Source organism: Bos grunniens, chromosome 2 (assembly GCF_055505025.1).
Source record: "Bos grunniens cultivar Pamir isolate PY7600 chromosome 2, Bosgru_T2T1.0, whole genome shotgun sequence".
Taxonomy (NCBI): Eukaryota; Metazoa; Chordata; class Mammalia; order Artiodactyla; family Bovidae; genus Bos; species Bos grunniens.
In genome coordinates this window covers 4554704-4580569 of record NC_141166.1, presented here as the reverse complement: position 1 = coordinate 4580569, position 25866 = coordinate 4554704, and the positions used below count along the sequence as shown (strand labels likewise).

General features: G+C 51.5%; 2 protein-coding genes across 8 annotated transcripts in view; one reads left to right on the top strand and one right to left on the bottom strand.

Moving 5' to 3' along the window:
* Positions 1-17342: 17342 nt before the first annotated feature.
* On the bottom strand, positions 17343-25647 carry UBXN10 (UBX domain protein 10). 5 transcript variants are annotated; one of them, XM_086325990.1, is made up of 3 exons: positions 25194-25247; positions 23856-24003; positions 17343-20348 (listed from the first exon to the last, which is right to left on the bottom strand). In XM_086325990.1, the coding sequence occupies exon 3, from the start codon at positions 20331-20333 to the stop codon at positions 19488-19490; it is 846 nt and encodes a 281-aa protein (XP_086182116.1). In that variant the 5' UTR covers positions 20334-20348; positions 23856-24003; positions 25194-25247; the 3' UTR covers positions 17343-19487. The 5 variants fall into 5 exon arrangements, with proteins under 5 accessions (XP_086182116.1, XP_086182132.1, XP_086182149.1 ...); XM_086326006.1 differs by having other exon boundaries at positions 23875-24003; XM_086326023.1 differs by lacking the exons at positions 23856-24003; positions 25194-25247 and adding an exon at positions 25522-25647.
* Positions 24452-25866, top strand: part of PLA2G2C (phospholipase A2 group IIC) — a 27868-nt gene continuing 26453 nt past the window's right edge. Inside the window, exons 1-2 of one of the 3 annotated variants that reach the window (XM_086326038.1) lie at positions 24452-24595; positions 24841-24962. The gene's annotated coding sequence lies outside the window, so the exon portion shown is untranslated. Of the gene's footprint in view, positions 24596-24632; positions 24963-25866 lie in introns of those variants that run through there. The other 2 variants (XR_015136584.1, XM_086326071.1) reach the window with 2 other exon arrangements.

The window sequence follows — 25866 nt, the reverse complement described above, 5'->3', positions numbered from 1 at the left end:
AGCATCAATTCTTTGGTGCTCAGCTTTCTTCACAGTCCAACTCTCACATTCATACATGACCACAAAAGCCTTGACTAGACAGACCTTTGTTGGCGAAGTAATATCTCTGCTTTTTAATAAGCTGTCTAGGTCGGTCATAACTTTTATTCCAAAGAACAACTGTCTTTTAATTTCATGGCTGCAGTCACCATGTGCAGTGATTTTGGAGCCCCCCAAAAATCTGTATGCAGGTCAAAAAGCAACAGTTAGAACTCTTCTCCATAGTGGCTGTCCTAATTTACACTCCCACCAGCAGTGAAGGAGGGTTCTTTTCCCCACACCCTTTCCAGAATTTAGTTTGTAGATTTTTTTATGATGGCCATTTGCAGCAACATGGATGAATCTGAGATTGTCATACTGAGTGAAGTAAGCCAGACACAGGAAGACAAATATCATGTATCACTTACGTGTGTGTGTGCTTGGTCACTCAGTCGTATCAGACTGTTTGTGATCCCATGGACTGCAACCCGCCAGGCTCTCTGTCCATAGGGATTCTCCTGGCAAGAATCCTGGAGTGGGTTGCCATGCCCTCCTCCAGGGGATCTTCCCAACCCAGGATGGAAGCCAGGCATCCTGCATTGCAGGCAGTTTCTTCACCATCTGAGCCACCAGGGAAGCCCAAGAATACTGGATGGGTAGCTTATTCCTTCTCCAGGGGAACTTCCTGACCCAGGAATTGAACTGGGGTCTCTTGCTTTGCAGGTAGATTCTTTACCAACTGCACTACCTGGGAAGCCCTATATTGCTTATATGTGGAATCTAAAAAAAGGGGATACAAATGAACTTATTTACAAAACAGAAGTAGAGTCACAGCTGTAGAAAACAACCTTATGGTTACCAGGGAACAAGGGAGAGGAAGGAATAAATTGGGATTGGCATATACACAGGACTACATATAAAACAGAGAACTAATAAGAGCCTGCTGTGTAGCTCAGGGAACTCTACTCAGTACTCTCTACTGGCCCATATGGGAAAAGAATCTGTTCCTTAAAAAGTGAACATACGTACATGTGTAACTGATTCAGCTTGCTGCACCCTTGGAACTAACACCACATTGTAAATCAATGATCTGCTGTCGATGTTGTTCTGTCACTCAGGCATGGACTGCAGCCTACCAGGCTCCTCTGTCCATGGAATGGTCCAGGCAAGAATACTGGAGTGGGTGGCTGTTTCCTTCTCCAGAGGATCTTCCTGGATCAGGAATCGAACTTGTGTCTCCTGCATTGGCAGGCAGATTCTTTACCACTGAGCCACCAGAGAAGCCCCCCTTTTCTTAAAAAAAAAAAGGCTCTATGTGACAGTCAAACCCAGAGGTGTGGGGTCTCCTGCTGAGGCTGGAGTCTTTGCATCACCCCATAGCGTGTGGGGTATCTCCTGATAGCCCAGGTCAGTTCAGCAGTGGGACTCACGAAAGCGTATGTCTGCGGTCTCTTCCCACCTTATTCGGGGAAATTCTTTAGGTTTATTAGTAACTCAGGGGGGCCGTCCCGGCACATTCCTCGATAGGCCAGGGCCACAGAACCCTGATGGGCATTTTTCCAGGCAGTTCCCGACTCTGCTTCAATAAGACCAGAGCGAAACTGGATCTCCTGAGCATCCCAGGTTTCCCAGGGAAGCGATGGTTGCCATTTGCTAGGAGCTTCGGAGGCTCTGCTCCCTGGTCCCCACTCTGCTGCAGTGACGCCCTGAGGCTGTTTTCCTCTCTGCCACGCTCTGGCTTCTGACTTACGAGGAAGTGTTGCCCAAATCCCAAGACCTTCCCCTTCTCCCCTTCTCAGGCGTGGCTCAAGACAGCTCTCTGGCAAATAGCCCTAGTGAGGCTCGGACTTTCTGCTGGCCTTTTCATAGAAGAACAAAGAACTGTCATCTTCAATTTAGCAACACAAATCTCCACCCCTGAAAAGCACCTGTCAACAGCTAATCCTGCAGCCTTCCTTCAAATGGTGCAGGAGGAAATTTGCCAATATGGTTGTCTGGAATCCTGATCCTGGTTCACTTTGCCAGCTGAGCTGTCTTCCTGAGAGAATCACACTGGAATCCTGCTTGGACTCATCTCTGAGCAGCTGGACCAGCTGTAGCTCACACACTGCTCCACGCAGTAAACTCTCCGATGAGACCGTTCACCCCCTAGCCCCTCTCTAGGGCCTTGTTACAGAGGGGTGAGATTGTTAGGGGCAAAGAAATTCAATGTGTGCCTGTAGGAATCTAATGTCTTTTTAAAACCATGAATTGAGAAGTGTCACTAATGAGCACACTGGAAAAGCCACAGACCACCTCATTAAAGCTCAGAGCCGCGGCCCAGGTCGGGCAGAAATCCTCAGGGAAAGGCTACCCCATCCATTAATGAAGAACTTAAAAGGAAAAGTGTGATAGGTTTTCAGCAGACATTTTGATAGACAGAAAGCATTCACCAGGGGCCTTAAAAATAACCCCAATTTCCGGTGGGATGTGGAGAGGACGAGAGAGGTGAGAAGGATGGAAGAGGCTTCTGATGATGTACCCCGGGCATCGGAGAGCTGCTAGTTTGGGATTTCTGGATTCAGATGATTCCAAACTGTTTCCCGTTTCTCGGCAAGGACCCTCCTGTCATGCTGGCGTTCGCTGACTCTTCTGGAGCCACCCCTCTGGAGTCGTCGTGAGGTTGAAAGAGAGACTCTGCACAAAGCTGGCACCCGAGAGTCTGGCACGCTGCCAGTGACTAGGCTGTTTGTTGCCTGGGAGATTCATGACATCCTCATTTAGGGAGGCGATGTGTCCCTTTCTGTGAATTAGGGAAGGAGCGGAGGGGCCAGGGAAGGGGGCTGCCCATGGCTCCCGCAGAAGGTCCCAGCCGCCTCAGCCTGGTGTGTCGGGGGCCAGGCCGACTGCAGTGACGGTGTGGACAAAGCCCAGCCCGCCGGCAGGTGGGCTGCCCACGGGGTCTGTTTCACGGCAGCCCGGCCCTCCTCCGAGAACCCCGGGGGTCCGGGTTGCGCTCAGGAAGCATTGCTGGCCCACCAGCATGGCTAATAGAACAGAGCCCCCGCTATCCTCTGTAAGGGGCCTCGTCAACTGCCGAGTGCCGGGAGCGAGCCTACTCTATGCGGCAACAGCCTTAGCTCAGGCCCTCTAAGCGGGCCTCCCCATCTCACCCTCCTCCACCCTTCACACAGCCACCAAGAGGCCTGTCTAGAATCAGCTTCTGATTTGAGTCATGATACACTCTTCTTTGATGCGAAGAGCTGACTCATTTGAAAAGACCCTGATGCTGGGAAAGATCGAGGGCAGGAGGAGAAGGGGACGACAGAGGATGAGATGGTTGGATGGCATCACCAACGCGATGGACATGAGTTTGAGTGAACTCCGGGAGTTGGTGATGGACAGGGAGGCCTGGCGTGCTGCGGTTCATGGGATCGCAGAGAGTCGGACACGACTGAACGACTGAATTGAACTGAACTGAACACTCCTCTTTGGGGCTTCCTTGGCGGCTCAGCAGTAAAGAATCCGGCTGCAATGCAGAAGACGAGTTTAGATCCCTGAGTCAGGGAGGCCCCCTGGAGGAGAGCACAGCAACCTCCTCTAGAATTCTCGCTTGCAGAATCCCACGGACAGAGGAGCCTGGCGGGCTGCGGTCCATGGGGTCACACAGAGTCAGACACGACTGAAGCGACTAAGCATGCACACACGCACGCTCCTCTTTGAAAATCTCTGCAGGCTCCCCTTTGACCTCCAAGGGTCAAGTGCACAGTCCTTAGCATGGCTGTCAGGGCCCCTTGACAATCACCCCACATAACACCCCCCCCAGAAAGACACAGCCCTGGTCCTCTGCACTCATCATTCACGCAGGGCAGGCCCTTCCTGGCTCCAAAGTCATCCCGCTGCCTGGCAGGCTGTCCCCTACCCACCCTTCTCTGCCTGGAACCTCCTGTTTCATCACTTAAAACTCAGCTACAAGGTGAGCCCCATCTACGTGGCCTCCTCTGACGTTCTCAAGCAGAAGTTCGCGCGCTCCTTGGCCACCAGGAGCCTCCTGCCTGGTGAAGGCCAAGATGTTTCCTGTTATTCAAGGGCCAGCCCCTGCCCCCCAACCCCCAATTTCTGTGCGGAGCTTGGGTATCTCTGAATGGTGCAGCCTGGCCTTGAGAAACGTCACACACTTTCCATTTCAGCCTCCTTAGGAGACTTAGGGTAAACATTTACTCCAGAAATTGTCCTAGGCGTGGGAATTGTGTAACGGAAGATTAGAGGATATTAAATGCCATTAAAAGGTCTCCTCGTTTCTGAGATAACGACGCAGAGAATCACTGGGACCTAGAACCGCAATGTGCTCTGAGCTGTGGTGGCTTCCTGGGTGGTTAAAGAGTGGTTGAAGAACCTGCCTGCCAATGCAGGAAACATAAGAGACGTGGGTTCGATCCCTGGGTTGGGAAGATCCCCGGAGGAGGAAATGGCAACCCACTCCTGTAGTCTTGCCTGGGAAATCCTGTAAACAGAGGGTCTTGGCAGGCTACAGTCCATGGGGTCACACAGAGTTGGCATGACTGAGCACACACACACACACACACACACACACACCCACACACTGAACTCTGGCAGGAGTTCTCAACTGGAGGCGGGAGTGGAGGCATCCTGGGCTTTGCTGACACAGACTGGATGCTGAATCCGATCCTCCCCCGCTTTACCTGCTATGACCTGCCCTAGTCACTGAATATCAGTCACCCGAGTGCTGGGCAGTCACACTTCCTTTCTGAATCTCCACTTCCCCATCTGTGAAACGGAGCAGATGATGCTGGCCTCAGAGAAATTCCCTGAAGATCAAATGAGAATCTGCCTAAGAGGTTCTTGTGTTGTGCTTAGTCACTCAGTCGTGTACTGTAGCCTGCCAGGCTTCTCTGTTCATGGGGATCCTTCAGGCAAGAATACTGGAGTGGGTTGCCATTCCCGGCTCCAGGGGATCTTCCTGACCCAGGGATTGAACCCAGGTCTCCCGAATTGCAGGCAGATTCCCATCTGAGCCACCAGAGAAGCCCAAGAATACTGGAGGGGTAGCCTATCCCTTCTCCAGGGGATCTTCCGGACCCAGGAATCCAACCGGGGTCTCCTGCATTGCAGGCAGATTCTTTACCAGCTGAGCTACCAGGGTTCTTAGCACACACTGAAAACAAGTGAGCCCCACTCTCCTGCCGCTTCCTCGCGTCAGCTAGAAATTCTCCCTGGGTCCCACAGGTGCCCATGGGAGGGAGTCCTCAGCTGTGGCACAGAGACTCTGAGGCCCGAGGGTGGGACGCCCTGGGGCAAAACGCAGCCCCTTCTCCTCTTCTTTCTACAGCTTAGGGAGAAGCTCAGACGCTGCATGGCAGGGGGTTCTGTAGCTCTCACTCACGTCTGTGACCGGGGGTTAGGGGCGGAGGTGGCCCTGGTGTGCCCGCTGACTTCATCGTGGGGTGCACACCGGTCTGGGATGGGATGAGGCGCTCTTCCAGGAAGTACACCAGGTGGCGCTGTGGAGTAACCAGAGGGCCGAGAAGGGCCGCGCAAGCCCAAACAGGCCGAGATTCTGGGGAGGGCGGGCGGGGGAGGGGAGGCGGACAGAGAGCCCTTGGAGGCCCACCTGCCATCGGGCACAGGCGCCCCGCTCAGGAACACCCCTCCGACTCATCTGAGCACCAGCCAGAGCACCTCTATCTATGTTCCTTGCAGGGTTGTTGACAAGATGGTTGACAGTGTGCCACGTTCAATTCTAGGTGCTTTGTGTGAATGTGTGTGTTCGTCGTTCAGTCGTAGTCTGACTCTGCGACCCCATGGACTGTAGCCCGCCAGCCTCCTCTGCCCATGGGATTCTCCAGGCAGGAATACTGGAGTGGGTGGCCATGCCCTCCCCCAGGGGATCTTCCCGACCCAGGGATCCAGTCCAGGTCTCCTGCATTACCGGCGGACTCTTTACCATCTGCACCACCAGGGCAGCTTCATGTGTGTTACCTGGTACTTCTCACAACCCTGGAGCTAGGCACACAAACCACCCCAACGAGGAACACTGCAGCTGAAGCGCAGAGAGGTGAGACGTTGCCCCAGGAGGCCTGGCCACAGGTGGGAGGCAGAGAGTGGAGCCCGGGTGGCCTGGCCTCCTTACACAAAGAGCTGACTTTGCTCTGACAGCTTAGATACCTTTCAAGTTACCTCCAGTGGCTTGAGGGTAAAGCAGCAGCCCTGGCCTGGAGAAGATACCTCAGGAGGCTGATGATTCCACTTCCTCGTGGATGACTGACCTTTAGGTTGCCATTTTCAAGAAGCCCAAACCCAGTGTGCCTGGCATGTGCTCTTGGCCTGTGGGGCTTGTGTTCACTTCTTCCCAAAATGTTTACCAGCCAGGCAGTGGGTGCCAGGGGTACAGACAGGCAAGTTCCCAGTCCTTGTGAACTTTATACTGGGGTTGGAAAAACAGCTAACAAGCAAATCCATAAATAAGAAAATTTCAGAAAGTAAAAGGAAAAAAAAAAGAAAAGAAAAGCAGGTTGGGATCTTCCTGGTGGCCCAGATGGTAAAGAATCTGCCTGCAATGCAGGAGACCCAAGTTCAATCATTTTGCCAACAAAGGTCTGTATAGTCAAAGCTATGGTTTTTCCACTAGTCATGTACAGATATGAGAGTTGGACCATAAGGAAGGCTGAGTGCCAAAGAATTGATGCTTTCAGGTTGTGGTGCTGGAGGAGACTTTTGAGAATCCCTTGGACACCAAAGAGATCAAACCTGTCAATCTTAAAGGAAATCAACCCTGAATATTCATTGGAAGGACTGATGCTGAAGCTGAAGCTCCAACACTTTGGCCACCTGATGCGAATAGCTGACTCCTTGGAGAGACTGTGATGCTGGGAAAAATTGAGGGCAGGAGGAGAAGGGGACGACAGAGGATGAGGTGGTTGGATGGCAATGGACATGAAAGTGTGTTAGTTGCTCAGTTGTGTCGAACTCTTTGTGACCCCATGGACTGTAGCCCGCCAGGCTCCTCTGTCCATGGGATTTCCCAGGCAAGAATACTGGAGTGGGTTGCCATTTCCTGCACCAGGGGATCTCCTCAACCCAGGGATCGAACCCAGGTCTCCTGCACTGCAGGCGAATTCTTTACTCTGGGACATGAATTTGAGCACACTCCAGGAGTTGGTGATGGACAGGGAAGCCTGGAGTGCTGCAGTCCATGCGGTCGCAAAGAGTCAGACACAACCGAGCGACTGAACAACAGCAACAACAACACAGCAGGTTAGTGGGATAGAGATTGAACAGTGGCTGGAGGAGGGGGAGGGGAAACAGAGTGATCAGGTCAGTGCAGTAAGATCGCTCTGCGTGCAGTCTGCACCGCACATTTCCAAGTTCTGTGATCTCCTTCTGGAGAAGGAAAGGTCATCCGACTTGGACAGCACCCTTGTATAACCACCTCTCCTCTCATAACATCAGTTTAGGCACAGGTTAAACAAGGGAAGGCTTGTTTTCCAAGTGCCAGGGGTTCCGGAGCTCGGGCAGGCCGTCTGTGCACCTCAATTGCTCACCTGGCCCCAGGTGTAAATGGCACAGAAACGCAGCCCCATTTGGGTTGGGGAGTTGGCCGGGTCAGAGGGCTCTGTGGTAGTTGTTGAAGTTGAACCTCAGTTTTGAGCGTTTTGCAGGAAGGAGCCTGTTCATGCTTACAGCTTGGCAGGAGTTCTCACTCTCAGCCAAATTTCCAGCTATGAGCAATAAAGATCCAGCCCCTGTGGGCTACAGAACCAAAGAACTGAAGGACTATTGAGAGACTGCCCAGCCTCTGCCTTCAGACAGGAAGGGGTAAACCCTCCTGGTCCCAAGGCACTATTTCTCTTCTTGAATGTATCTAAGGGCAGAGGTCATAGAGGGACCCCAGATGCAATCACCCCCTGGCCCCAGTGTCCTTAGGGTTACACTCCATCTCTGGTTACAGTGTTTTCATTCAGAAATGTGCTCTCCAAAAGGAACCTGAGCAAAGGTCATTAAAGTATTGGATTCCTTATCTGATATCCAGCGGCTATCTCGCCTGCAGACTGAGCTTCTGTTCTTGTGAAAATGGGAAGCATTTTGAGAACAGGAACCTCCCTGTCTTCACCGCTAAAAATGTATTATCTTGATTAAGGTAGTGAAGGACGTGCTCTGAAATACGTGGATGCGGACCAGAGCAGATGGACGGAATTAATCTGTGTTTGCCAGCTCTAGCCAGCGCACCGCAGGGACTTTGCAGGCCATGCCAAGCTCCTTGGGAATGGCACAATGGAGATGTGTCACTGGGAACAGGCTGAAGGGCTTGGGTGACCCAAATGACCCGAGCCAGTTCTGTGCCTTTGATGCTGAATACGTGTTTTGTTTTGCTTCGAAGGCAGGATCTTTTAAGGCGGTTTCATTTCCGAGATGTTGACAGCTACCATGGGCAGCTCCATTGCTAAGCACACAGAGGAACACAGGATGAATGAGTGGTGGGCCAGTTTTCTTTTTAACATACTTTTTTGTATCGGGGTATAGCCGATTAACAATGTTGTGATGGTTTCAGCTGAATAGCAAGAGGGCTGAGCCATACATATCCATGTATCCACTCTTCCCCAAACTCCCATCCAGGCTGCCACATAACAGAGTTGCCTGTGCTATAGAGTAGGACCTTGTTGGTTATCCGTTTTAAATACAGCAGTGTGTACACGTCCACCAGTCATGGGCCAGTTTCGAAGTCAGAGAGCCCAGCTGTGCACTGGTTCTGGAACATTGCTCCTCCCTTGGCTGGTTCTCTCCTTACCGGGCCCTCGGAGCCTCCAGAAGCTTCCCCCACCCTCCATCTGTGAATCCATTGTATCCTTCAGTGCATTCACTAACGCCCACAAGTGCTTACCGAGGGCCTACTGTGTTCCAGGCGCTGCTTAGATGCCCATGCTAATCCAGGGATACGACAGTCTTTTGTGCATTGATTGGCTTCCTCAGTGCAGGGCTGGGGGGTTGGGTGGGCGGCTTCCTCAGGACTGTGAGCACATCTTCATTCCTGCGTCCCCTGTCCCTGGAACGAAGCCGCTGCTCCGTAAACATCTGTGGAGCAAATGAGGAGAGAAATGGCAACAGTAAGAGGGGAGGTCCTAAAACAGAAATGAGCATTTATCTCTATTTTTGCGGGTGTCAGAACATTCTTAATAAACGCTGCTTCATCTGAGTCTTCACCACAGCCCCTCGAGATGCACTTGTCTTCAGGAGCAGCGGGAAGGCGGAGGCTCGGGAGGACCGTGAGCGTCTCAGCAGGAGGGGACTTTAGGTGTCAGATCCTGTGCTCTTTCTACCCCTCACGGGAGTGCTGGGGGGAGGGGAATATGGAGAGATCGCTCCCCACGGAGAACTGCAGAGAAGGCTGGGCCCAAGGCTGCAGGGGCAGGGAGGAGGAAGCCCCCTGCCAAGGTTCGGCAGCTAGTCACTGAGTCCTTGGTCTGCCCTGCGGAGATGGCGCTGAAGAGAATCAGAGACCACAGGTTTGGGAGGCACCTTGGAATGACCCAGCCAAGCAGCTCGCAGCCTGGGAACCCTTACCATTCCCTGGGGCTGCTTCTAAAAGTGTCCTTCCCAGGCTCCATCCCCAGAAGATCTGGGGTGAATCTCTGTAAAACCCTTCCAGAGCCTTTGGGATGCTGGGACCCCCTTTAAGAGCCCAGTCTTCAGTTGTTTGCCTACTGGACACAGCCGTTGAGCTCAAAGCTGCTTGGGAGGCGACGTGGCCGTGCCGAGTCAAAGGCTGGTTGGGGGTGGTCTGAACCGTGCCCAGAGCTCGCAGCCTCACCCCTGTCTCCCAGCTGCACGCCCCCCGCCCTTGGACACACTGGTCCCCTCTCCTCTGCCTGGACACCCAGGGGCAGGTTGCCTCTGAGTCTGTATGTTGATTCGGTCTCTCTTGAGTACCAAGTTCACCTCTGAACTTCCTGGAGGCGGAACTGAGGAATCTAGATGGGTTGGTGCCGGATCCGTGGCTGGTGGGGCATTGGCGGGGGAGGATGCTGGCCCATCGTGCCCGGTCAGGACCGCATCCGGGAGCATTTCCAGCTAGTTCCCGGACTGTCCCCTCCACGGCCCCCCTCCAGACGGACGGCATTGGGGGCAAATGGGAGCTGGTTTCCTGCGCTCCCACACTGGCCTTTGCTGCCTCCACCCTCTTTCTAAAACCCAAATTAAAAGGAGTTAGAAGACTATGGCGGGGTGGTCACTCATGGCTTTGACCAGGCTCCTGGGCAGCTGAACAGGGAGACCTCCTTCCGAGACTACTCGTCGCAGATCAATAGGCATGTTTTCTGCCACTCTGGTGCCTAGGTGGTTTCAGACGACAGTCAAAGGAGACAAATGACAGGTATGACACTTACCACACGTGGTTTTTAAAAATCTACATGCCTCTTCCCACTAGGCTGAAAATCTTCTAAGAGCAAAGACCCACCTGATCCACCTTTGCGCTCCGTGTCTGCTGCATCTACATGTCCAGTCTGTTGGCTCAATGAGAAGACACTCATTCAACCAAGATTTGAGTCATAAAAACCCAACACGAAGGTAGTTTAGGTCGCGACTCTCTCTCCATGTAGAGAAAACTACAATGTTTCTGTCACCAAAAATGCACGTATCAACAAATATGAATATTAAGAATAAATTCTCTCTCAGACCTCCGCCATCAGTCCCCAGTTTCCTTGGCTGGAAGGAAGTACTGGAATAGTGGAACAGTGTCCCAGACTATGACAACAAATTAACTGCACCTTGAATTTTAATTTTAATATTAAAAATATTTTGAAAGACATGTAAAAGGTGTTAAGACTAATGAAAGACATGAAACATATGTTTAAAAAACTTTTAGGTTCTATTTTCAACAAAAGTAAATTTGAAAAAACAGCAACTTCCAAACAAAAGAAGCCGCAGTGAAACTGTTAGGTCCTTGTTATATAACCCTTCAAAAAGCAAAGCAGAAAAATGAAGGTTTTTTTTGTGTATATATAACTGCACCAACCTATCCTATTCATATCAGAGTGGCAGAAGTCTATCAGGGCTTCCCTGACAGCTCAGTTGGTAAAGAATCTGCCTGTAATGCCGGAGACCCCAGTTCGATTCCTGGGTCGGGAAGATCTGCTGGAGAAGGGAAAGGCTACCCACTCCAGTATTCTTGCACTTTCATGGTGGCTCAGCTGGTAAAGAATCAGCAGGTAAAGAATCCGCCTGCAATGCTGGAGACCCGGGTTTGATTCCTGGGTTGGGAAGATCCCCTGGAGAAGGGAATAGCTACCCACTCCAGTATTCTGGCCTGGAGAATTCCATGGGCTGTGTAGTCCATGGGGTCTCAAAGAGTCAGACACAACTGAGCAACTTTCACTTTCACATCCTATTCCTGCAAATCTGTCCTAAATAAATAATTCAAAAGCTGCAAAAAGCTACACAAAAGAAGATTCCAGCCTTGACTTCTGAATCAAAACCAAAAAAATCTGGCAAAGTGCAAATGTTTCCCCAAAAGGAAATACTTAATAATTTACAGTAGATCAACACATTGAAATCTTATTCAATCTTATAATAATTATGAAGACTATAGAAATCTGGAAAAGGAATATAGTTCTGCTGGTTTTACTGGGTTTACAAATGTTAAAAATATGCCTGTGTGCCTATTGGCAAGAACATAATGTGCAAAATAATGTAATCTTTGAGAATCAGATAACATATACCAAAATATTAACAATGGTTATCTCTGACTGAAAGGATTATGGGTGATTTTCAGTTTTTCCCTTCAATCTTCTCTGTATTTTTCAAGTTTCCCATGTGCTTTGTTTTGGAGGGAGAGTATAATGGATTCTGGAGCCATTTCACTTTTCAGCCTGGAAAAGTCATTTATGATGATGATACACACCGAGGGTTAGCATTTACTTTACTACTATCTCTACAATAAAATCAAGTATCACTTCTTTAAAAAGTAAAGGGATTAGATACCCAGAAGCTGATTGCTTCTCACGACATCTGTGGCTACCTCTCTGGTCTCCAACGCGAGCCTGGATTGTGGATGTAACAGCTTCCACTTGATTCCCCGTCTTTCGCTCTCGTCTGGTCTCAGCACAGCAGCCGGAGCGCTGATCTGAGTGTACACGTCAGGTCGACCCTCTCACGGCGCCCTGCAGGGGCTCCCGTTGTACCTGCAGGTACAGCACCTTAAAGGTCCCACGGGCTCTGTCTCCCCACCCCTATCTCTGAAAGCTCTACCCACCCTTCCCTCTGGCCACACCCACTGCCCTTCCCTCCAGCAGGCTAGAAATGTTCCCTCCTTGGGACCTGGGCATCCCCTCTGCCCGGAGCAGGCTCCCGGTCCCTGGAGTCCTCACCCCCCACCCCCCTGCTCCCAGGAGCATGGTTGATTCATTTCAAGTTTTCTGCTGCTCAGGCGTTGCTTTCTCTATGAGGTCTGCCTGGACCAACCACCTCCCTGTGTAAGATCGCATCCTCTACAACCTCCGTGCTCTCCAGATCCCCCTCACCCTGCTCTGCTTTTCCATTCTCCATCACCTGTATCCTTATCTATCATACTACTCGATGTATTATTTATTATATATATTGTTTCTTTTCTGTCTCAGGCATTAGAATGCAACCTCCCTCAAGGAAGGAAACTTGGGTTTGCTCTGTTTCCCTCATAGATTTAATACATGCCTGTCTTATCAGATCAGATCAGATCAGTCGCTCAGTCGTGTCCGACTCTTTTCGACCCCATGAATCGCAGCACGCCAGGCCTCCCTGTCCATCACTAACTCCCGCAGTTCACTGAGACTCACATCCATTGAATCAGTGATGCCATCCAGCCATCTCATCCTCTGTCGTCCCCTTCTCCTCTTGCCCCCAATCCCTCCCAGCATCAGAGCCTTTTCCAATGAGTCAACTCTTCGAATGAGGTGGCCAAAGTACTGCAGTTTCAGCTTTAGCATCATTCCTTCCAAAGAAATCCCAGGGCTGTTCTACTTCAGAATGGACTGGTTGGATCTCCTTGCAGTCCAAGGGACTCTCAAGAGTCTTCTCCAACGCCACAGTTCAAAAGCATCAATTCTTCGGCGCTCAGCCTTCCTCACAGTCCAACTCTCACATCCATACATGACCACAGGAAAAACCATAGCCTTGACTAGACGAACCTTTGTAGGTGCCTATAAATATATTTTGAACTACAGCTAATTTAAATGAGTTCCTGTTAGGAACTTCATTAAGAAGGAAAAAAGCAGACTTTCCTAGTGGGACAGCATGTAAGAGTCCGCCTGCCAATGCAGGGGACGCAAGTTTTACACCTGGTCCAGGAAGATTCCACATGCCACAGAGCAGCTAAGCCCCTGGGCTACAACTACCCAAGCCTGTGTGCCTGGGGCCTGTGCTGGCAACAAGAGAAGCCGCTGCAGTGAGGAGCCTGCGCACTGCAGGGGAAGAGTGGCCCCCGCTCGCTGCAACTGGAGAAGGGCCACGCGGTGACAAAGACCCAGGGCAACCGGAAATAAACAATTAAAAAAAAAAAGACGGACAAAATCGAGCTGAGGTCCAGGCCTGAGTTGGAGAGGCTAACAAAGTTCTACAGGGTCTGGATCCAGAGTCTTCGGGACATGGCCCATGGAAGCCGAGTCTGGGTTGACCCTGTGGTATCCCTGGGCTGGAGAAAAACCCTGACCAGAAGCCAATGTGCATAGGAAGGAAATGCATGAAGTTTTTCGGATAAAGTGTATAGAGAACTCAAAGCTATTAATTGTGTTAATTAAGAGATGCAACTAAAATGTTTGCTTCACTTAATGTACAGTTTAACTCAATTACCATCTAACTCTAGGGGTGTGATTACCAGCCAAGGTTAGTCTATAAGAAATCCTTGTTTCAGTAAAATAATACATTGTTTATCTAAACCTCTTCCGTGCCTCCCTCCCCTGCCTCTGTTCATTCCATTCATCCAAATTCAACATCCAATTTGGGGTGCATTTCCTCTCAAGAGGGCAGATAAAACCACTGTCTTTGGTGCAGTTAACAAAGCTCCTTGTTTCATAATTTCCATGCCCACCTTCTTCTGTTCTTTGCAATGAGGAGATCTGTGCTGTAGGGCCTTGGGCCAGCTGATAGCTGCCCCTCTCTGACATCCACCCTCTATCAGAGAGGTGGAACCGTGTATCTGCTCTGGCTGGTGGGTACCACCAACAGACGTCCTGGGTCTGCTCCGGCCCCAGCCCACTGTTAACAGGCGTGCCCAGCCAGCTGCAGGCAGACCATTAAAAAAATGAGCATCATGGCATCTGGTCCCATCATGTCATGGAACTAGATGGGGAAACAATGGAAACAGTGACAGACTTTGCTTTCTTGGGCTCCAAAATCACTGCAGATGGTGACTGCAGCCATGAAATTAAAAGACACTTGCTCCTTGAAAGAAAAGCTATGACCAACCTAGACAGCATATTAAAAAGCAGAGACATTACTTTGCCAACATTAGTCAAAGCTATGGTTTTTCCAGTAATCGTGTATGGATGTGAGACTTGGACCATAAAGAAGGCTGAGTACTGAGGAATTGATGCTTTTGAACCGTGGTGTTGGAGAAGACTCTTGAGAGTTCCTTGGACTGCAAGGAGATCCAACCAGTCCATCCTAAAGGAGATCAGTCCTGAATGTTCATTGGAAAGACTGATACTGAAATTCCAATACTTTGGCCACCTGATGCGAAGAGCCAACTCATTAGAAATGACCCTGATGTTGGGAAAGACTGAGGGCAGGAGGAGATGGGGGTGACAGAGGATGAGATGGTTAGATGGCAACACTGACTCAATGGACATGAGTTTGAGCAAGCTCTGGGAGTTGGTGAAGGACAGGAAACCCTGGTGTGCTGAAGTCCATGGGGTTGCAAAGAATCGGACACAACTGAGCGACTGAACAATAACAAAGTCCACTCAGGTAAATCACAACTTGTCAAACTATCTTGTCTTTTAAGAAAATGGATTATGTATCCAGAATCTGTCTATGACTACCACCCTGGCCCAAGCTACCACCATCTCGTCCCTGATTACTAACAACGCCCAGGAGTTGGTCTCTCACCTTCCACCCCGACCCCTACAGTCTGCTCAGCTCCACAGGACCGTGGGACTGAGGCTCGCTTCACTGAACCTATCGGAAGCTGTCATATCAGCTGTTCACCTTCTTGAGATGAGATCTAAGTGTGTCCAAAAATACTTCCAGAGACCCGGGCTTGTGCATCAGCCGATCAGGGTGGTTGCTGTTTCCTTAAGCGTTTGAAGACAGGGGCACACAGAGGGGTGTCAGCCAGGGCTGCTGGAAACTGCCCTCATCAGGAAAGGAAAACGTCGCGTTGCCAGTGTGGACACAAAATAAAACACCCAGCTTCACGTTTGTAATGCGAGTGACTGTCCTGTGTGCTGATGAGTGAGTCACCGAGTCTGCTCCTCTTGGACAGCTAACTCCTCCGCAGCGGCCCCCCGCCCTCTCTGCTTCTCTGGTGGAGTCTGATCGGTTCCGGTTTCAGGGCGAGGGTAAACATGCTCAAAGTCTTAACTTTATCGTGGGGTGTTGTCTTGATGGGACTGAGAAAACAGATATGCCTGTTGTTATTCTCAGAATGATTTCCAAACTAACGCTGAAGCAAAGTGATCTAGTTTTCTTTGCAATTCTGTTTAAGAGTCCTAAAAGTAGATGCACCGACTACATAAAAGGCTCATCTTAAGTATACCCTGAACCACAAAAGGGAATGTGGTTCCATAAAAGGGAACCGTGCACCCTTTTATCTCAACTTATGATGAAACCTTAGTTAAAAAATGTGTAAAGAGAAACTTTTTTTGCATCTTGGGGCAAGGTGGCTTTCTTTGCCATCAGACAAATGGTTGTAGGGTGTGAACAAAAGCAAAGTCTCGTGTGTGGGAGGCCTTGCTTTTGTCATTCCTGGTAGTGAGAGTGATCTAGTCTCGGAAGTTTTGCACTGGAATCAAGCCTTGTTGTATTTTCTTTTTATGGGGTGCTCAGGGGTGGCTGCTGGTCCATGGTCACGCTTACCTCGCCTCTTCAGCAAGACTGCCCTGGATTTGCGGCTGGGGGCTGGGTCCCTGGGTACTTTCAGGGCAGGGACTGTTGTGTCAGAACCACCTGCCATCTGTTGGCGAAAACTTTTTGGATTCTACGGGCTGAGTCACTTCTTTCTCCTGCTGTTCCTTCTGCTGCCAGGATGAATTTACCTACTGGACTTTATCAGGGGATGCGCTGGAGTGGCTTGGCATGCAATACTTTATCCTGTGCAAACTTCAGGTCCCTGATGAGCGATCATCCCAGGGCCAGTGCTAGAAGAGGTGGGGAGGAGGCTCCCCTGAGTTTCAACAAGACAGAGAGAAGACCAGACGCCATCCAGCCTGGCCCTTACTCCAGGGCCCTCCCAGATACCACAACAGCTGTTGCCTTCACCTGCCTGGAGTCCACTGTCTAAGGTGGTTCCACATTTTCTTGCCAATGCTGTCATGCTAGGGTGCCATCGTTGGCCAGCAAGCACGGCACAGGGCGAGCCTTGGGTGATTGTTGGTTAAATGAGTCACTCAGGTCTACCGCAGAAGGGGCCAACTTCAGACCTACCAGGGCCACCAAGAGTTGGGTCCTGGGCTCAGCTCAGCCCATGGGGCCGGGGCATCTGATGGGCAGTACCACCTACAGAGCCAAGAACTCTAAAATTCTGATACAGTCTGTTCTTGACAACCTCAAGAGGAGAGTGAGTACTGGAATGATCTGGGGGAGAAATTCAGAAGTCTCTTTCCATACAAACAAGCTTAATGCTTTGATAGGCTTCCCTGCTGGCGTAGTTGGTAAAGAATCTGCCTGCAATGCAAGAGACCCCCTGCAATGCAGGAGATCAGATTTGATCCCTGGGTTGGGAAGAGCCCCTGTGGAGAAGGAAATGGCAACCAACTCCATTATTCTTGCCTGGGAAATCCCATGGACAGAGGTGCTGCGGGCTACGGTTCATGGGGTTGCAAAGAGTTGGACACGACTTAGTGACTAAACCACCACAGTGCTCTGCTATGAGCTGAGATCAGCAGCTTTGGGAAGGGGAGACATCTGGAGTGCCTGGGAAAGAAGACGTGGAACTCATAGCAGAGCCAAGTGCTTTGCCAAGGAGAAAACTGCAGACCGGGTCCATGCAGCTGTCTGTCCACGAGCCAAGTGTGGTGGCTGAAGTCTTGGGCTGAACTAAGAAGACGCACTTCTCTGCCAACTCATTTTCATGTACATTGACTTTTATTGTTAGCACTGTCCTGTCTTGTCCCCTCTCACACACACACACAAAAAGCCTATTAAGGAGTTTCAAATCTAGCTTTATTAACAGATCCCCCAAAATACTAAAATATTTCTATGCTTTATGCTTTCCAATTTTTTCCCACCACCCCAAAATTCTAAGCTAGTAGCAGCAGCAAATCCCCAAGTGCACAACATTCTAACTCCTTCAAGCATGCTCCATTTCACTGCAGTTTTCTAAAGATTTCCTGCCTGGAGAAATTACCAAGTCCCAGGTGGGTGGGATTTTATTCTTACCACAGAGTAGGTGTGATCTCGTGGGAGGCTCTTCCTCTAGCCTCCGAAATCAGAGGCAGAGTTCTGTGCTCCAGTCCTGGGTGGGAGGCGAAACTCCTGGACTGTGAGTACCAGGCATGAGTTACCTGGCCCCTGGCCCCTCTGCATGGTCAGTGGCGAGCGGATGTGGCCAGTGGCGGGGGCCTGACCAAGGCACTGCCCGCCCTGGCTGACCTTTGCAATCAGAGGAGTGGCTAACCAAAATGGCATTAAGAAATGTTGCAAAACATTCCAAAATAGCCTATTCTAGAATGATCTGGGTGGTGTGGGATGCAGTTTGGGACAAGGCAAGCCTTATTCAGAGAAATGATGCTGGTGTTAATCTCCAGGGCTGCGTTATCGCTTTGCTGGAAGTAACATTTCCAACTGCAGGCCTTATCTATGCATAAGATGCACCTGGTTTTGGTTTGTTTTGCTTTTTTGGCAGCACGTGGGATCTCAGTCCCCTGACCAGGGATTGAACCCACGCTCCCTGCATTGGAAGCCTGGAGTCTTATCTGCTGGACCACCAGAGAAGTCCCGACATGCACTTGCTGCTGTGCTTCTGGAAGTCCTGCCTTCTCTGTGTACCTAGCAAGTGGGGGTGCTTATCAGTACTCAGGGCTTCCTGACAGCAGGGCTCTGGGAGGACAAGTGTTCCCCGCTCTGAATGGTGATTTGGCCATAAAGGGGATCCAGATGCGACATGGGAGCCTTGCTGAGCTCACCACACGAGGAAGCTTTGGCAGATTTCCACGTCAGCACTTCAGAGCTGGAAAAACAAGGCTCGGGGGCCTGCCACACAGCTGCAGGCGTCATGCTGATCGACCAGACACTTACTTGGGCACGTGGTCTCAGCACAGGTGCGGCAAAGCGACGCCAAACCCAGGCGCCCTCTCCCTCCAGGGGATTCTAATTCGGAGAATGTGGCACCTGTGTTATCTCCAGGGCGTTTCTGTGCTTGAAGTTGGGAGACCCTGAAACTGGGGGATAAAACAGAATATCCACACCCAGATCAGCCAAGGGGCCTTTCCTACAAACTTGTGCAGACTTGTGGGTTTTTGTGTCGTTTAAAAACAAACAATACCACCACTGACAAATGCCAAGGATGTCAGATGCTGCTGGCTTTTCTCAGTTTTGGGGAAATTTTGTGCACAGAGAGCAGCTACCCAAAATTGTAAACCTGGTCAGACCCTGTTAAAAATATTAAGTGGCTCCTGGCTACTCGCTGCTTATGGAAGGGATTTATTTTCCAGCTCTTGGGCTCTCTCGGAAATGTTGATGTGCTGGGGGATCTGTATTAGCAAAAGACCTATTCTTTCCCCTGAAACCACCTCATACGAACGGTAATCCCCGAGAACTCAAGCCACCCAAGCCTGGCAGAGGGGCTGCTCCCCAAACAAGGTCAACTGCCTGCTTCTTAAAGATGCCTGCAAGAAACGCAAATGCCAGTGCAGTACTTCCTCAACCCTGGTTATTTAACAGGCCAGAATCCTCTCTGGGAAGTGTTTAATCCTGCATCAAATACAGAAAGGCGAACCACTGGCTTCAAGCGAATGCAAGTTCATTGTAAAGGCAACCAGGTGCTCCAGGAAGGACCTGAGCAGCAAAGGAGGCCTGGGCACAGCTCTTCAGGGAACAGCCTTGGTCACTTGCCAGTTCACTCCAGCGATGGAGAGAACTGAACAACAGGAAGAGAATCTTCTTAACGCATTTGGTGCGTGTGTAGATTTCATGGCTCCGAAGAAGATGCTTGGAGGGCGGGCATCCCAGGAGCTGCAGGTGCACCAGGTCCATATGGCACTTGGAAGCAAGCTGCTGGGGAGGCTATGGCACCCATGCACGCGCCTCGCTGAGACACCCAGGACCCCGGTTCGATGGCTGTGGACTCAGGACCAACCTTCCCCCTCTTCCTGGGAGATGCCCAGCACCGACTTGTTGGGGATTCCACAGTCCTGCAGAGACTTGCTGAGGTCAGAGAAACGTCTCCTGGGCACGCCCATCGTTTCAATGCTGCAGTGTCGGTAGGCAGCCTTGTTCTCGTGTTCGGCCACGGCCACGACGGTCTGCAAGGCATCAGCTGGCCGGAAGTGGCGGACGAACCTTCGGCCTGAGGGTGAGCGGATGGCGAGCAGCAGTCTTGGCTCTTGATCTGATGGCTCTTCCAGGTCTCCGGCCCTGGAGGAGGTCTGTCTCTCGGTCCGCACAAGGACTCTCCTCTCTGGGGAACAGGTTTGAGCCTGGGGATCTTTTTCACCCATCTTCATGGTGCAGGCCTCCTCCTGGGAAAGAACCTGGGCGCTGCTGAGCTGCAGGGAGCCGGCCTTCTTAGCGACAGTCTCCAGGGCGCCCTCCTCCAGGGTCCTCCTGTTGATGGAAGGGAGGACTGGGTATTTATTGAGGGAAGAGGATGCCCCAAAGGGCGCCTGCTGCAGCAGCTCCGGGATCTCGCCGGGGGCTCCCTGATCTGGGGATCCGGGGGTGCAGGCTCCGGGTTTCTGGCTGCTCGGCGACTCGCAGGGAATTGCTGGAGGTAGAGAAGCTGGGGCACGGCCAGAACACCCCTCCGTGCCCAGGCGCTTGTGCAGTCTTGGCCGAGTACGTCCCTTGGCGGACTTGGGCCTCGTGACATGCATGTTTAGTGAGTCTGGCTGCCAAGGGAAGCTGTCGGTCGCCGTGCTGCCAACAGGGCTACATTCAGGGGGGGCTATATTCACAGGGGCTTCGGTGGCCATGGCTTCTCAACAGCCCTAAGGAAGCAGGAGAAAAGAGAAGGCCATGGGTTAAATGTTCTGGGACTCTGGACCTGAGCCGTCCCACTCCCCAGGGGCCAGAATAATGACCAGCCACAGTGGGGGCAGGGGGAGGGGTGGTACAGAGCAGCTTCTCTCTAGAAGCTGCAATTCATTCATTCATTCATTCACTCCAGGCATTGGAAGGTATCAGCGAACCCAAGTCCCTGCAACTCAAAATATTATAGTGAGAAGAGACTGGTGTTAAACCCACAGCAAATAGATCTTTTGAAAGAGCAACAACTGCTATGACAAAAATAAAAGTACTGCACCAGAGAGAGCCTGGGCTTCCCTGGTAGCTCAGTGGTGAAGAAACCGCTCGGGATGCAGGAGACTGCCTACGACGCAGGAGCGCTTAGCTGCTCAGTCATGTCTGACTCTCCCAACCCCATGGACTGTAGCTGGCCAGGCTCCTCTGTCCATGGGATTCTCCAGGCAAGAATACTGGAGTGGGTTGCCATGCCCTCCTCCAGGGGATCTTTCCAACCCAGGGATAGAACCCAGGTCTCCCACATTGCAGGTGGATTCTTGACTAGAAGTCTGAGCCACCAGGGGTTCCCTTTGTTCCAAAGAGGGCAAGGAATCCTGTTCGGTTGCCCAGCCAGGAAACCACGCTCAGCTTCACTTAAGACTTGAAAGCTAGACCCACAAGCGGTGTGCACTCCTTACAGAGGAGGGGCCCAGTCCTCACTGGGGAAGAGCCCCTCTCTGCCACCCCGGTTTTCCCTCCATCCTTTCCTCCCTCTTTTCCCATCTCCTCAGAGCTTCTTTTCATTCAACCTTGTGTGGCTCGGTGCACGTCACTTCATGCAATGACCCTCTGCTGCCCCCAGTCACCAGGCTAGGGGAGGAGAGGAGACCCCATTGCTGGTCCACTCACTGGCCAGAACTCAGGGAGGATTCGGCTTCCAGACCGGGGTCGGCAGTCCCTTTCCATAAATGGCTGGAGAGTAAATATTTTTGGCTCTGTGGGCCACAGTCTGTCGCAGCTACTCATCTCTGCCTGTGTAGTGTGAAAGCCACCATCGACAGTGTGGAAATGAACGGGTGTGGCTTTGCTCCAAGAGAACTGCCTTTATGGACACTGGCATTTGAATTTCGTATCGTTTTCATGTGGCACGGAAGAATCTTCTCTTTTTCTCAACCATTAAACACGGTTGTTAGCTCGTGCTTAGCTGCTCAGTCGTGTCCGACTCTGTGCAACCCCACGGACTGCAGGCTCGTCGTGCTCCTCTGTCCATGGGGATTCTCCAGGTGAGAGTACTGGAGTGGGCTGCCATGCCCTCCTCCAGGGGATCTTCTCGACCCAGAATAAACTCAGGTCTCCCGTGTTGCAAGCAGATTTTTTACTGTCTGAGCCACCAGGGAAGCCCTGTTAGCTCATGAGCCACACAAAGTGTGGGGACTCTCTCTGGTGGTCCAGTGATTACGAATCCACCTTGCAACGCAGGGGACGTGGGTTTCATCCCTGCTTGGGGAACTAAGATTCCACATGCCATGGAGCAACTAAGCCTGCATGCTGCAACCAGAGTCTGTGCACCGCATCAAAGATCCCACGTGATGCAACCGAGACCAGACACAGCTAGATAAGTAAACAAACAAACAAAACAGAAAGGAAGAGTGAAGCCCCAAGGCCATCAAGCCAGCCTGAGAAACAGAACCCAGGTCCGTAATACCCAGTTCTCAAGGACCAAGCTTGGCCTCTCCCCCACCACCGATCACGTTCTGTTTCTTTGGTAGCTGTTGACATTTCTGGTACATTGCTTTCTTCATCTATAGGAGTAGCTGCGTGACCTTGAAAACATTATGTAACTAGCTCTAAACCTTAGTCTCTTTGTCTGCAACAGGAGGACAGTAATATGAGGCAGAGTAGGTAAGGCCGTAAAAACCAGACTTGTAAAGGCTTCGGCTTTCCTGCTTTTGGTTTCCTGTTTGTTTAGTGCTTTCAATTATTTAAGGTCCCAAAGTCTTACCAGCTGCCTCAGAGTTCTTCTCCAGGGGGTCCTGCGGTGGGTCCCCTCCCAGTCACCTCTCACTAGCTGGGTGACTCACGGGACGCATGTCTACCCCCTCACTGCTCAGAAATGCCAGAAGGTGGACTCCAACGAGCTACTGCATATGCAACTGTCTCCAAAAAAGTGTTCTCATGTGTCCCTTCTTCTCCCACATTTTATTTATTTATTTGTGGCCACACCACAAGGTGTGTGGGATCCTAGTTCTCTGAGCACAGATCGAACCTGGGCCCTCAGCAGTGAAAGCACATGTCCTAACCGCTGGGCCACCAGGGAGTCCTCCCAGTCCCACACTTTAATCATATACTTACTTCTCACTGACTTACTCCAAGCTGCCTTCATCACACAACCCTGAGTGATTCAACTCAAGCCTCTTAGTTCTGCACCCCAGTATTCCCATTCTGTGCATATTACTATCACTGCCTAATTTGAGGGTGTCTGGCCTTCCTCGCTACTAAAACCACAGCTAAAACAAACACGCAACATTCCTATGTATTCCTGAAGTCCTACTCAGCTCAAAGTCTGCTCTGTCTTAACTGCAAGGCCCTTGTGTGTACTCCACTCTGCTCACAGCCTGAGCCTTTCCACACTCCCAAGTTCCCACTTCGTCTTTCACACTCAATCTGGCTGCTGGGGAGTTTGGGAGCCTTCTCGGCATTAAAAAAAAGAAAAAAAAAATGCCTGCCCAACTCCTTGTTAATTTAATCTATTTTCTGATCAACTGTGAAGAATGTGGGGTTTTTTCCCCTTCAATTTTAAAGCCTTTCACTTGTAATTAAGCAGCTCTGCAGCTGAACTCAGGGCGGCACCGGAAGGTCAGAACTGCCCAACTGTTCTGCCAAAGAGAAGCTCAACTGGGAAGCCGACTCCCCCTCTCTGCCCACCCTCCCCCACTCAAGGAAGGGCTATTAATTCGCCACAGCTTCTACAGAATTATCACAGACTTGGCTTCTAACTCCCACACATGCCTGGGGAAGGTTTAACTGTCAGTAAGTTTGGTAACTTAGAAACCTCTTCCTTAACAACTTTGATGGGGAAAGTCATGTGTTCTCGCAGGCTCTCTGCTGGATTATTTTTAACAGTAAAACTTGACTGTGTGCATGCACTTTCTATACCTTTTGGTGCTATATAATTATCCATGTTCAGGGGGTGTCATAGTCAAGACACCCTGGTCATAAGATAACATGACTTTGAGCTATCTCAGAGGGAAAAAAATCCTCAATTATGACTAATTCCTCTAAGCCCACTCATGGTTATTTAGAGATTAACACCTCCTTCAGGTAAAAGCGTTCCATCGAACCTGCTTTCATAACCCTCTGCCTCCTCGCGAGTGCAGGGACCATCTGCTACGTGGAGGGAACACCAGCTCTCCCCAGCTTCCCCCGCAGGGAGAGGGGAGGTGGGGGAGACAGGTGTCTGGGGACCTGGGCCAGCGGTGCCTTTAGAGTCTCACCTTGGGTCTCACACTCTACCTGGGAGGCTTCTGCCACAGCCGTCGTCAACCCTGCTCAGCTCAGCTCACCACCTCTGGGCCTGGCACACTTTCAACCACAAAGTGATTTTTGACAGGATCTAGGCGTAGGCTTCCGTCAAGCTGCCAGCTGAATAGGCAAGTGGCCTGTTTACTTAAAACATAATAGCTGTACCCAGAGGCCTGCTAGGAGTCAGAAAACAAACATTGATAACTGTTCCCAAGGAACCGCCAAAGGACAGGTGCCCATTTCTTAGGATTAATTACCAAATCAGCTGGAAAGAAGGAGAATTTGTACTGGAGAAGCTAAAGTCATATTCCTGCTTCCCAAAGGTTCCGACCTCCCCCTAGCAGGTCAAACCACCCTATATCACTCACAACCCAAATCTAAGCCTACGATAAATGCAATAAAATAATAAGCACCCACATACCATCTGCTGGTATATACCAAGAATACATACATTTGTTTTGAATTGGTCTTCTAAAAATGTTTATCAGTTAATACTCTCCCCTGCCAATTCCCACCCCTCCTTGTGAAGATTTCAGGATGAAAACACTCAGAAGAATCAGGAGAGGACAGTTGGCCTGAAAATGAGAACACTTTGGTATCATTCCCAGTTCTGCCCGGGACTAATCATTAGAATACACTGCCCTGTGCAGAGAGCCACGTTCAAAAGCGGGGAGTGGAGAAACCGGACCACAGGGCCACCAAGTGATCAAAGGTTTGGAAAAGGAATTGGGGATGATTCCAACAGCAGTGAGGAGCAGGGATCAGGGGTTGGTGGAGCGGAAGAGCTCAACTCTTTCCCAAGTACAGGCAGCTCCAGAAGGAAGCTAGCTTGGGCAGCAGGAGCAATGTGGGAGGAGGGGCAAGAAAGAGCCTCTAGAAAGTGCCAGTTGACTTGGGTGAAAGAGCACTGGTCTGGGGGAGGCTCAGAGCGGGTTCCGGCCTCTGCCCGTGTCACAGGACGTCCGCCTGTCCCTCAGTCTGCGTCCGGTCTGTACTGCCCAGCCAGGAGGACATGGCCCAACGGTTTCCAAGGCCCCTCGGCTTCAGCAGAGCCCGGGAACCGTCCCATTCTGGCAACGGTGAGCTCTGGCCAGCTGGGCTGGCTTTGCCCCTGGGGAGTAGCCCCTTCCCTCCTGGAACCCCAGCCTGTCTCCCGGGGTTCGCCCCTGGGCCCTGCTCTGGGGAGGCCTTCCCCGGGGTCGGGGGATGGACGAGCCCTCCGGGGCTCGAGTCTGGCCCCTCCAGGCCCCCGGGGAGGCAGAAGACAGCCCCTGGGGCCCGCCCAGCGGCCCAGCCGGCCGCGCGCTCACCTCCCCGCGCGGCTCCATCTGCTGTAGGCGGCAGGGCCCAGCCCGCGGGTAAACAGCCTGGGTCTCCCGGGCAACCACGCGGGTGGGCGGCCACGTGCTTCCGGTCTGACCGGCCAGAGGGGGTGGGGAGGGGCTGGGTGCGGTAGCGGTGAGGGGGTTGGGACCCGTGCCTGGCCTCCCCTGTCTCCTCTCCTCACGTGGCTTGCCGGGCTGCTCATCTCCTAGGGGGAGAGGGCACCAGGGGAGAGGAGCCCTGGCCTGGGGCTGGGAGCGGCCTCCTGCCTGCCTCAAACCCTTTTTGTGAGAAGTGGCTCAGGCCTTGACCCACCTCAGTGTCCCGGGTTTTCAGATGAAGCTGCTGAACTGGCTGATTCTTGGGAACCCGCGAATCCCAGCCGCTGTTGTAAGGGCATCTGTTTGGGTCTGGTACCCCTTGTCCGCCTGATGTATGTGCCTTATCTCAGTGCCGCCCTGCCAACACCTGCCTCTTGACCTCCTTTCCCCATCAGCCTGCCACTCCCAGGCCACATCCAAAACCCTCCTGTAACTACATCTGCAGCCGGCTGACCCTCCTGACCACTCCTTCAGCTTTGGTTAACTCCAGCCACTTCTACCACGCTTGTCTTCCAAGACCTCCCAGAGGCCTGTTGATGGCCTTTTCTGCTTTCTCCCC